The sequence below is a fragment of the Aulostomus chinensis genome, chromosome 15 (genome assembly GCF_037954235.1).
Source record: "Aulostomus chinensis isolate RoL2024-O1b breed Wild chromosome 15, RoL_Achi_v1.0, whole genome shotgun sequence".
In the NCBI taxonomy this organism is placed as follows: Eukaryota; Metazoa; Chordata; class Actinopteri; order Syngnathiformes; family Aulostomidae; genus Aulostomus; species Aulostomus chinensis.
In genome coordinates this window covers 22,042,097-22,054,022 of record NC_141334.1, presented here as the reverse complement: position 1 = coordinate 22,054,022, position 11,926 = coordinate 22,042,097, and the positions used below count along the sequence as shown (strand labels likewise).

Genomic DNA, 11,926 nt, shown 5'->3' with positions numbered 1-11,926 from the left:
TACTTGCACAAGTGGAGATGAGTACATCCCATGGGGATCTTGAATGCCTTAGATATTTTAAACTTGAACTAAAAGGTGAGCTGACAAATTGTACCGCTAGTTCTATGGTATTAGAGTCACTACAAATATGAAATAACAACCAGGAAAGAGGTTGTTTTTTTTTTTCAAAATAATGCTTTAATATCTTTCAGGAAAATAAGGAAAGTAAATTATTTTGAGTTTTGTCCACACTTCAATTTTTCCTGTGTAATATTTCCAAGATAATGAGTGACAAAGCTGTTGATACTCATTGACATCATCTTCAGTTGATGTTGCAACCATATTTAATCTGAGGAATTCATTCTTTGTCAAGACCCCTTGCAGAACAGACAGATGCCACAGCTGAGAGATGATACGAGGAAACTTGTGTCATAGTTGTTACTTTAAAACACCCCCCACACACACACACACACACACATAGAGTCAGACAAAAACAACAACAAATTGTGAAAAAGATTGGTTGGTTTACTCTCTTTAGTCTAATTCCATATGAACAATCACAGGAATGTGTCTGTTTCTGAATCTACAGCATTTTCAAATAAATAGCCATTTAAATTCACTCTGGCCTCTGATAGTTTAGACAAAGTTAAGATGTGTGTTTTTGTCCACACTGTAGTTGCACTTGTGCTCCTCAAAGAGATTGCTGAGTTCATCCATGTACAGCTGGTGGAGGGCATCCAGCTCCTCAACTGTTGGCTTGTCATTCCTCTCCACTCTGATTGGCCGTCCAACTGCAGAAGGGACAAGCGCAATGAAGTTAGTGTAGGATTTGATGTGTCTGATCTGTTTATGTATGTCTTTAGCTGGTGTGGTGCAGTAGAGGCTGGTTGCCTTCAGCTTCGAGAAGTGAATGCCAGCAACTGTTCCTAAGTGTGAGTGCAGCAGAGCCAGCAAACCCTGATTTTTTATCAGACTCCTTTCACTCACATTTAAGGGAACTTGTTGTCTTTGTGACATGAGCTGCTTCTGCCAGTGTCTACAAGTGGTTGGAAAATACATAATTGCAGATGTAGTGATAAAGTCAGCCTGCTGAAGTCTGAAGCTAGTCATGTCTCACATATGGTGTTTATTGTCACACTCACCCACTGTATGGATGGCTTTTCTATAAGGCAGGAGACCAAAGGAATACTGGAAAATCCCACGTGCATGGAAGAGAGGCAGAGAGATACCCATGATGCTTTGCAGCTGCTCCTGTGTCCATCGTAGCCAGGTTCCTCTGGGATTTCCCACTTGATCAAACAGTTCATTTTCTCCAAAGGAGAAGACTGGCACCAGATGAGCACTGAAACAATGTAAGTATATTGTTGGTTGGATCCTCACTTCCCCCGTGTCCACCATGTCCAAGTATCCTTATGCAACATACTGAGCCCCTAATTGATGGCTGATGGCTGATGGCCCTGCGATGGACTGATGACCCATCCTGGGTGTACGCCACCTCTAGCGCAATGTCAGCTGGAATAGGCTCCAGGACCCCCCCTCCCCGCGACTCTTGACAGATAAACGATGTAGAAAATGGATGGATGGATAATGCTGTCCAGTATTTGAAATTCTCTCTGTCTCATAATCGATTGATCTCATAGAAAGCGATGTGCCATATGTGGGATTTGAATTAAATTCATTTTCACGAGTACATGCAAATGAATAGATTTGGTGCCAACCATTCATTAAGCCAGAAGACCTTGGAGAATTTTTGCATTTAATGGATAACTTTTCTCCATCCCTGAGGCTCTCTGCTCTTACCCCTGCTCCATGGCCATTTTGATGAAGCCTTTCTTGTTGGCTAAGACTACATTGTAAGTTCCAGGATGGGCATCAAGGGCCTCTGGGGCTCCACCGACTGCTATAACAACAGCATTACCACCACCCTTCTGGCGAAGCGGATATGAGGCACTCTCTTTGTCAGAAGGAATCAGACCTGCAGCAAAGAGAATAGAAACATACACGCTATATATCTTTTTGAGATTTGACTATGTCTGTTTACTTGTTTGAATCAGAGCAACTGTTAAAGCCCTTGGCCCAAACCTGCACACATGATGTAGTCTCTAAAGAAGGGGGCTCGAAACCAAAGAGGCAACATGAGCAGGTAGCTGGTGAGGCCTGGAAATAGCTGCCTGAAGCCCGTGGAGAAGGTACAGAAGTTGATGAAGGCTCCTGCTACTAACACGCCATGTGGATGGAAGCCCAGGATGTAGTTGTTCTGAGGGTCCAGGTCAGCTGTCTTCAGCAACTGAGGAAGGCAAATGAAAAATATGAAGTCGTAATTTTATCAAATTTTTTGAAAACTTTCATATGCACAAACACATTAGGTAGATGTAGTTTTGGACAAAAATATGATGTTATGTGAAATATTTTGATTACAGATCATCCAGTCTTTCTGAGAGAGCTGACAATGTTGAATTGTTTTGGTGGTGGTGGTGAAAGGCTCAAACATGTGTCTTAATAGTTTCAGCACAGCCTATGAGCCCTCTGGCATCACATACACATGCGCCAATTTGGGATTCATGCATTTAGAAAGTTGTGTTTTCCATGTATAGAGGATATACTGCATCAGGGAAGATCTACAAATCTATAGGAATCTCAAATGCATCCCTTAATGATCTTACAGAAATCATGTTGTTTACTGTTTGTCTGTATCCTGACCAGAATACCATCAACATGCTATTAAGTTTACACTTCACACTGAAGTAAAGATAGATAATTTTCAACTAAGCACGTATCCTGTTTCTTGAGATTATTGGGCAGGCAACAATCCTAGTGCCGAGCGTTTCCCTGTAGAGCCAGAAATATCAGCATATGTAGACTAAGATTAGATAACTCCCCTATGGAGCAGTTGCAACAATCAGGTAGTGAGAGGCACTAAAGGTCAAGACTTTGCTTGTCATGCTCAGTGGTTTGTTTTCCAGTGTACAGTGACCATTGTGCCCTCTTGAAAAATAAAAAAATAAAAACGGAATAAACAGTTAATGACAACATTGTGAAGGCCACTGTGCTTTTTGAGCCACATTCTTTTATCTGTGAGCTGTGTTATTTTGTCAGGAACAAGTAGCTCTGAGAAGTTGATACATTTTGAAAATACTTTTAATTTTTACATTTTTTTTCCTTCAGTCTACTAGTAAATGATAATGACAGAATTCCCCATGCTGTGATACTCTATTGAAGCAAATCACATTGATTTGAACAAGTAAATGACAATGTGCTATACTGTTTGCATTGTGGGTCCCTGCTGCTGGGCCTTGGCTGAGTTAATCATTGGCCAGTTCCACTAATCAGCCTTGAAGCTGTTTATAAACAAAAGAACTGTCCTCTCACTTGGGGCCAATCATTGAGAGCATCATTCGCCCTGTCAAGGTCCTTCACAAACATTAGGTGGACTGCAGGCCCAAAAAGCAACCAATCATATTATTTTAAAGAACTTTATCCATTTTCCATATAGATGAAAGATTTGTGTCTTTTTGTTATTGTGAATTGAGGATTTTTATATCACTAATTCCATCTGAATTAACAATTATTGTTTAAAATCTAAACCACCTTACTACTTATGTGCAATTTTGATTTTTTCAACAAAAAAAAATCCCCAACATGTCCCTCTAACAGGTGTCCAAATCTATAAGTATATTAGCTGTCATTGATTTAAAGACATGTTTACTTAGCCAATGAGAAAGATTTTTCATTGTATGTTTGTGTTTAAGAGTGGCATGGTGGTGCAGTGGTTAGCACTGTCTCACAGCAAGAAGGTTCTGGGTTCGAGGCCCGGCTTGAGTACGGGATCTTTCTGTGTAGAGTCTGCATGTTCTCCCTGTGCCTGTGTGGGTTCTCTCCAGGTACTCAAACTTCCTCCCACAGTCCAAAGACAAGCAAGTGGGGACTAGGCTAATTGGATACTCTAAATTGACCAGAGGCATGGCTGTGAGTGTGAATGGTTGTCTGCCTATATGTTTTGGCCCTGCCATGGACTGGCGACCCGTCCAGATTGAACCCCACCTCTCACCTGAAGGCTGCTGGGATAGGCTCCAGCCCCCCACGACCCTGAACAGGATAAGCTATAGAAAATGGATGGATTGATGGATGGATGGATGTTTATGTTTAAATTAGTAATTTACTATTCTTTTCTAAGACCTCCAACTTATTTTATTATTTCTGTATTTACTTTTCTTTGTCTGCCTCCTTTGACAATGGAGACAATATTCCTGAACAAAATAATTACATTCAAAACTGTATCCATGGACAATTCGTTAGACATAAAATGGTCTTGCAATAACCTTCTGGTGGTCTAGAATAATTTGTGGTTGATTATATTTCCTTTAAACTCATCAGTTATTAACAGTGATGGGAAGTAACATTTACTCAAGCACTGTTTGAAAATGTCTGATTTTCTTGCCTCTCCAGTTCCAATCAAATATTGCAGTTTTGACATGCAGTTTACGTCCATGAAGGTTGTCATTACGCATTACTTTTCAGTTTAGAGTTTTGAAGGCAGTTTTTGATTTTGTTCCTTCTTAACTCCAACTGGCAACAACATGTGGGAAAAAAAAGATTGATACATGATTCAGTTTACTGTTGATTTAAGTGCAGTTCCGTGCTGACATTTTTATAGTTTTTATAGCTATTTAATATGCTTTTACAGGCTTTGTGTAGCATTATGATTCCATAAGTCAGTCATTATAGTAGGGAGTTGAAGAGAGCTTCACACTTCTGTAAATGTGCTTTGAAAACAATAGGGCAATGACTTGATATTAAAAAGAAAGTCCATTTGAACACTTTAGTGTTTTTATGGTACCCCAGTACCTTACTGTAACTCAAGTAAATGTCTGACTGAGCAACTTTCATTCTCCCCAGGAGCAGGAGTGTCTGTTTTTTGTTCAAGTACAGGGTGTATTTTTCCACTGTTGGGGTTGATGGTAGTGGTAGGTAGACCCAAATGCAGAGACTTGAGGGGATGGCCAGAGATAGAAGATGATTAATTAATCCAAAAGTAATCAAAAAACAACTCTGGTGGGGGTCTGGAACTCTGTAATGCAGCAGACAGAAGATAGGTATATGTATCTGTTTGTCTGACTCTACACAACAAGTGTATTTTTTTTTTAAACTGATGTGTTCCTTTACAATGGTTGTACATGGTACTCCAAATATGTTGATATTTCTACCACCTTACTATCTCTGCTGACTGACAGTGATGAGCCCAGATAGCACCAGCAGAATTTTGGCAAATTGAATGATATGAAAAAAGAACAGACTTATTGTAAGAGAAAACAATGTATTGTATTCCTCACGATTACGGTCTGCATTGAGTGCAAAGTCACAATATAAGGACCAAACAGTTCTCTTCACTTAAGTACTCAGGTGCTCTGATGATGGACGCCTCCTTTTATTTAATATCTACAAGTCTGTAACAAGATTTTTGGTCCTTCTCTGTAAACTCCCAACAAACTCCTGTAGTTGATCAGTGTGCATGTGCCCACAAACCCATCTAAAATTCACAGTCAGAACTGCTCAATAATTCACAAGCAATAGCCAATATCCAATAAGTATCTTACATCCTGGTATAAATGTATAAAATGTTTATGTTACCTGTGAAAGTTTCATAAATGTAATTAATTATAGAGTTGCAGCAACACATCTAATGTGTCCCTCTTTCATAAAAACAGTTGAATGAGCGCATATCAGCTGGTAAGTTTTTAGTCGACCTGATGATGGTGCAATTAGAGATGGTGGGTAGCAACCCACGGATGTAACGAATCAAGCTCTCTGAGGAACACTGCCTCTCTTTAGCCTTACATTGACTCTTTGTTTCAGTGTTAATGGAGCGTACAGTCTGATGATGCTGGACATGACTCACTCGGAAGGCGATGTGGGATGGGTATAGAGAAGGTTTTTAATAGTTGGGAATGACTTCACTTTATCCTTTTTTATTAGGTGAGGAAAATTATATCCACATGAGATCTCTATTGATTGGTTTATGCTATATTAACCAGCTGCTCCAAGAAACTTTATTTACCCTAAAATGTAGATGTTTATATCTCCATATTGTCGTCTGTGTCATAAACCATGTAAGCAGTGACATCACAGAGACACACATGCCCTCAAGCCCTTCTTAGAATAAGAAGTAGGCTTTAAGACAGGAGAAATCATTTGGGTCTGCGTCAGAACCTCAGTTGACTTGAATTCATTAGTATTACTACTGTACCAATTTTGTCCTTACCTTTATTTTTCTATGATACCACTTTTATGGTTCATGCTGTTAATATTCCTTAGTTTAGTTTAGTTTTTTTATTAGACATTGCCTGGGTTTATTGCTCAACTATTCTCTCTACAGATGTTATAAATGCCTGAAAAAGCTTTAGTAAAGCAGAGGATGATTGTACAATGATGATGATTATGATGATGATAATGATTGTAGTATAGCATACCATAAATATCATTTAAAGTGTTTCTGTAATTCCCTGCAACAGACTGGAGACCTGTCCAGGGTGTACTCCACTTCTTGTCCAATGTCAAATGGAGTAGGCTCCACCCATTTGCACCCCACCCCCCACCCCCCGCCACCCCTAATGGATGAGCAAATAGTAAATCAATGGATGAATGGATGGGTGTTTCTGTAATTCAAAACTTTCAACTGTATTTTTTCTTTTTGGAAGACTCTTGCATTCACAAGAAAATAAAATTAGCAAAATGGAGAAAAAAAAACCCATCTCTGCCCTGTTACTCTGTTTTCATGAAAATAAAATTATGTCTTGTCTGTTTTTCTGAATTAAGCTATTTTGTTAAAACTTGAAAGGGGTACTTTTTCAACTATAAAGTTTTTGGGTGTTTTTACACACTACATGAACATTTTTTGTCATATCTCCAGATCCTTTCATGGGATCCTCAAAACTGAAGTGTGAATCCACCCCTCAGGAGCTTTGTATTGATAAGATAATTTAATTCAAAAAACAAGGTTCATCTTCATCTTACTTTTATAAAAACTTATCTCATTAATGAAAAGATCTCACAAAATGTCTGTGGGATCTCACAAGAGGTTGTTTTTTTCCAGCTGCCAATATTTATTTTTTGGTCTCCATGTCCTTTTTGGGTTACATACAATAAACCAGAGAAATAAGGATTTTTTTCTCTCTCTCTGGTAAATGCTCTACACTTCCATTTCTGTTCCTTCTATATTTCAGAATTCTCACTTGAGTTCTAGAGGACTTCAGGATTTTGATGAATCATATTCAGTGCTAAAAAATAATATACAGAATCTTTGATTTCTTAGAATTTAGTTCAGTAAACAACTCAGTATGAATAATGGTGTTATCATTCATGGCTCTGAAATCTTAATTAAAACAGATCAGGCCTTGACCCATTTAAACTTCAGAGTGACGAATTGGTCTCTAAGTCTCAAAGAAACATGTAGCTGAACTTGTGTTGTTACTCTCCACTAATGGGTGAGAAGCACAGCAGTTAAATGTAGTGAAGATTGTCAGCAGCAGCTCTGTTCTCTGGATTCTAACATGCTTAGATACTCTACAGCTATCCTCTATATGTAACAGAATTGAATCCAAATGTAAAAATGGAATTGGAGATGAAATGCTGAGCAATCCCTACTCAAATCTCAGTTATCACATTAACTTGAGGTTATGTATGGACTACTCACGTGTGACCACAAGAGGGACCCAACAGGCTGCGAAATACCACAGCATGTGGTCTGCAGTCAGGGCAAGTTTAGTATTAATGGTTAGCAAATTATATTTCTTTGGGTTAAATGTACTTGTGTGAGTTGGATGACTGGATCATGTGTGCTGAGTGAAAAAGCATACAATAACCAGAAAACTTATATTATTGGGGAAACCAGAATATTGGGTAAAGTAACATGTAGGACTCATGGTGACACTGGATGAGCCATTGGGATTCATCCTTTGGTCATCATGAATGAATATCAGTACAAAATTTCATGACAATCATCCACACAACAGAATAGAGGACTGACTGATATTGCCATCCTCAGGAAGATGCCCCTAGCATCCCTAAAACTCAATTATGATCACACAAACTTTCTTCAGCATAAAGAAACCATTGTGATTTATGGCTGGCTATGTGCTGCACTAGAGGAAACATGGCCATCCAGGAGTCTTCTCATCACTTGGGGTTGCAAACAAATCAGTGCAGACTCAATAAAGTCCAAGCTAACTGTCTCAGAGCTGTGGTATCAAATGGATAGTAGGCAGATATCAATCGAGTTATTTAACGCTTAGCAAGAGTGCAAACTAGTGCTTTACCCAAAATATAAAAGTACTGCTCTCATCTCAAAATACGCTGCCCTCATAACAACATTAACCATTCTGCATGTTCTGTAGTTATCTTCGAGTCCATTATAAATAGCAGTAAATACTCTTTGAGAAATACTAGATAAACACAGACATAGTCTGTAGTGTTGTGTTTAGCCAGACAACAATAAGGTTTGGGATGTGTTCGGTGATTATACATCAGGACGTCAGCCGTCTGTGATCCATTTCCTGCAAGGACATAGATATTACCGCTGCTCATTTGTAGCAGAAGATGGATTAGATTAAATTAACTAGCACAGCCAGTGTATGACTTGAGGAGGTAAATCTCACCAAACATATTAAGACATTAGGGTGGCTCAGTGGAGCAATGTCAAGTCAAGTGAAGTCAATTTAATTTGTATAGCACCAATTCACAACAAAAGTTATCTTGTGACACTTTAAAAATCAAGCAGGTCTAGTAGCACACTTTTTCAATGAATCTACACCCAACAATTCGCCATGAGCAAGCACATCCTGCAACAGTGGCGACAAAAACCTTCCTTTTAACAGGCAGGAATGTTGAGCAGATCCAGACTCAATGGGAACAACCTCCTGCTTTGACCGGTTGGGGGGAAAGAGAGCAGGAGAGCGAGACAGATACAAAGACATAATGCAAGCCATTGAAAACGTCTAACAGCTCACCTTGATGGGGAAGTAGTCTCTCATTAAGTCCCATAGTTTGATGCCACACAAAAAAGGAACCCTGCGACCTCCATGTGCTGGAGTGTCATAGTCAAAGACCCACCAGATGAAGTACAACACGCTGATCAGCCAGTACTTAGTGAACAGAAGGTAAAAGAAGAGGAGAATGCAGGTGGGTGCTGAAGAGAGGAAGACAATAATGTAAATGTGAGTGGTAATTTTGAGGCTGTACAGCAGGTCACACTGTAAACAGATTATAATTTTTTTATTATTAGCACCTAATTGAGAGCTTCACTGTAGGAGTTTCACCTGAGCCCTCATATGATACAATTGTGGAATATATAACTACACAGCATAATTTGGAATTTGTATGCATCACCTTCTGTCAGAGAAACAAAATCAAAGTAAAACAATTTAATGTGGATGCAGTAAATGCAAATGACCAAGTCAGAGGGGAAAGTATTTTGCTCCTTCTGGTGGCTGTAGAGCAGCACATAAGAAAATAGTTCTCTTATTGTTTACGAACACTTCACATTTGCTATAAAGGCATATTAATATGAAAGAATAATAATCAAAATCTTTCTTTTCCTCATTGACATCTACACACACACACACATGCTCACACACACACACACACACACTCACACTCACCCAGGGCAAGGAAGGAGAAGACCCACTGCAGCACTGCGGCTGTCTGCAGTCTCCTGTGGAAGGGAATATTTATGGGGGCGAAATCAATCTTCATGTTTTCTACAAGAAAAGAGAGACAATCCGATGTGCTGCAGTCAGCTGTGAAGTGAACAAGCAAAGGAGTGAAATGGGTGCAAAGTCTAATCCCCTAAACTCACCTCCTATTGTTGGTCTTATCTCACAGACTTTGATTTGTCAATCCATATCTGTCCTGTCAGACCTTTGACCTACCAACCAATGAGCAGCTGCAGAAGAAGCAATTCATAATATATCAGCCATAAGGTAAAGAGGAGTATAAAATGATATTGCCTTTGATGGGTTTTTTTTACATCCCGCGCTGCACAAGCTCTAGCATGACTGTGTTATTTGATTGCCTGTAATGTTGTAAAACTGGCTTAAGCATGACAAAAATGCATTTCAGAATGACGGTGAGAACTTCAACAAATGATCAGCCCTCTATGAATTACTTTTCATATTGTTTTTACCTTGGCATTTATTGGCTACATGGGACATTGAAAATAGGATGAAGAGAGGCAAAGGATAGTTAGAACACTCACTATATCAACAAACATTTTATAGTTAAATAGATTTGATTGTTCATAGTCACTCCTCTGTTTCAACTGTGTATGGGGATGATTGTGCCATGTTTAGAATATCTATCTTTTTTTCAGTCTAGTACTCCAAATCTTGAATCTCTACACATAATTTTGACCTAAACAGCAATACATAAGCAGAGAAAATGCAACCATCATCCAATGAGCCACAGCTGCAAAATAAATAAATGAATAAATAAATAAATAAATAACATATGTAAGGAATGAGTGAGGCATTACCTTACTGATTCATATCACCAGGATCTACAGCAATGGCATCAGAATGTTATTTGGACTATCAAATAGTGCTCAGAAAGTATGAAATAGAGGGAAGCTGATCAGAACAGATGGGGTTGAACTACCAGAGGGCAGCATTGCAGATGTTCAGGATACCTATAAGGAGCTTGGATTTCCACAGGCAAAATGGAAACCTTGAGGAAGCCTCAAGGAAGTCAGCTATAGCCATATAACTCCACAGAGTAAGGCAGGTCCTGAATAGTCCGCTTAGTGGGAGGAACCAGGTCAGACGCATCAACACATGTAGCCTGCCAGTTATCGTATACCCCATTGGTTTAATAAGCTGGCCAAAGAAAGAGATAGAGGCAACTGATATCAAAACAAGGAAGCACCTGACAGTGCATAGAGGATTTTATTCAGGTCCAGCACACTGCAATGATAAATTACATGGAGTGAGGGAAGCTAAGGACTAGTGAGCCCCAGAGCCACTATCCAGGCCAAAACAACCAAAATCCAGGACTACATCAGGAAGATGGTTCCCCAAAGATTAACTGCTTCACAACAGAGACACAACAGACACCAAACCCCATTAACATTGCGAAAACATTTAATAAACAGATCCATCAATACTACAATAAGAGGCTTACAATAAGGAAAATTGTCAAAAACTCTGTAATGTTCCTCCTCCTCCTTCTCCAATGACGTAAGCTGCTTTGATTTTGAATACTGCAATGCTTGATTTCTGATGACAGAGAAAAGAAAACCTGTGAACATTGATCAATCATGTTTTACTCTTTTAGCAATAGATTATTGTTAGTTCATGATTTTTCTTTTCTTTTCTTTTTTAAACTTTTTTTTCACAAAAAAGCCTTGACTAAAAATGCAACATATCTGTATCTTGGGGTTTTGGGTTTGAGATTTTGGGTTTTCAGTTACACACACAAGAGTTCTGAAGTGTACCATTATTACTTTCAATCTGTAATAATTGTGACCGATTGAGATAGTTGTATCAGGCCTTGAGTTGTGTAATGGCATTTCGCCCTGGGCTCGATCCCTTGGTGACAATAAAGGCAACTTATATTTATACTTATAACATTCTCCACCTTTGAAGGAGGGAACCCATGCAGATGCAAACTTCTGGGTTGGCCAACAAAAATACCTAATCCCTGCATTGCTACATACTAAATTGTTGCATTATACCTGAAAAATAATTAAATCCATTAAACTGAGGCTCTGAGAGAACTCATTGCCCCCCCCCCCCCCCAACCGACAAACGTCCCAGTCAATAATCTGAATCAAAGTAACCTAAGTAAAACGTATTGTCTGGCTAAAAAACAAGGGCTGAGAATGGATTCAACATCAAGTAGATATCTGATGCACTCTCCCTCCAGCGGTTGAATCTGGTTTACCGGTTACACCGGAAAT

The 11,926-nt window shown here is 39.1% G+C and overlaps 1 protein-coding gene across 1 annotated transcript; it reads right to left on the bottom strand.

Moving 5' to 3' along the window:
- Positions 1 to 229: 229 nt before the first annotated feature.
- On the bottom strand, positions 230 to 11,711 carry mogat2 (monoacylglycerol O-acyltransferase 2). The gene is made up of 8 exons (XM_086179062.1): positions 11,149 to 11,711; positions 9,830 to 9,916; positions 9,633 to 9,731; positions 8,982 to 9,160; positions 2,062 to 2,266; positions 1,780 to 1,954; positions 1,122 to 1,321; positions 230 to 770 (listed from the first exon to the last, which is right to left on the bottom strand). Exons 3-8 carry the CDS (start codon positions 9,724 to 9,726, stop codon positions 616 to 618), a joined length of 1,008 nt encoding a protein of 335 aa, XP_086035188.1. The 5' UTR covers positions 9,727 to 9,731; positions 9,830 to 9,916; positions 11,149 to 11,711; the 3' UTR covers positions 230 to 615.
- Positions 11,712 to 11,926: the final 215 nt, after the last annotated feature.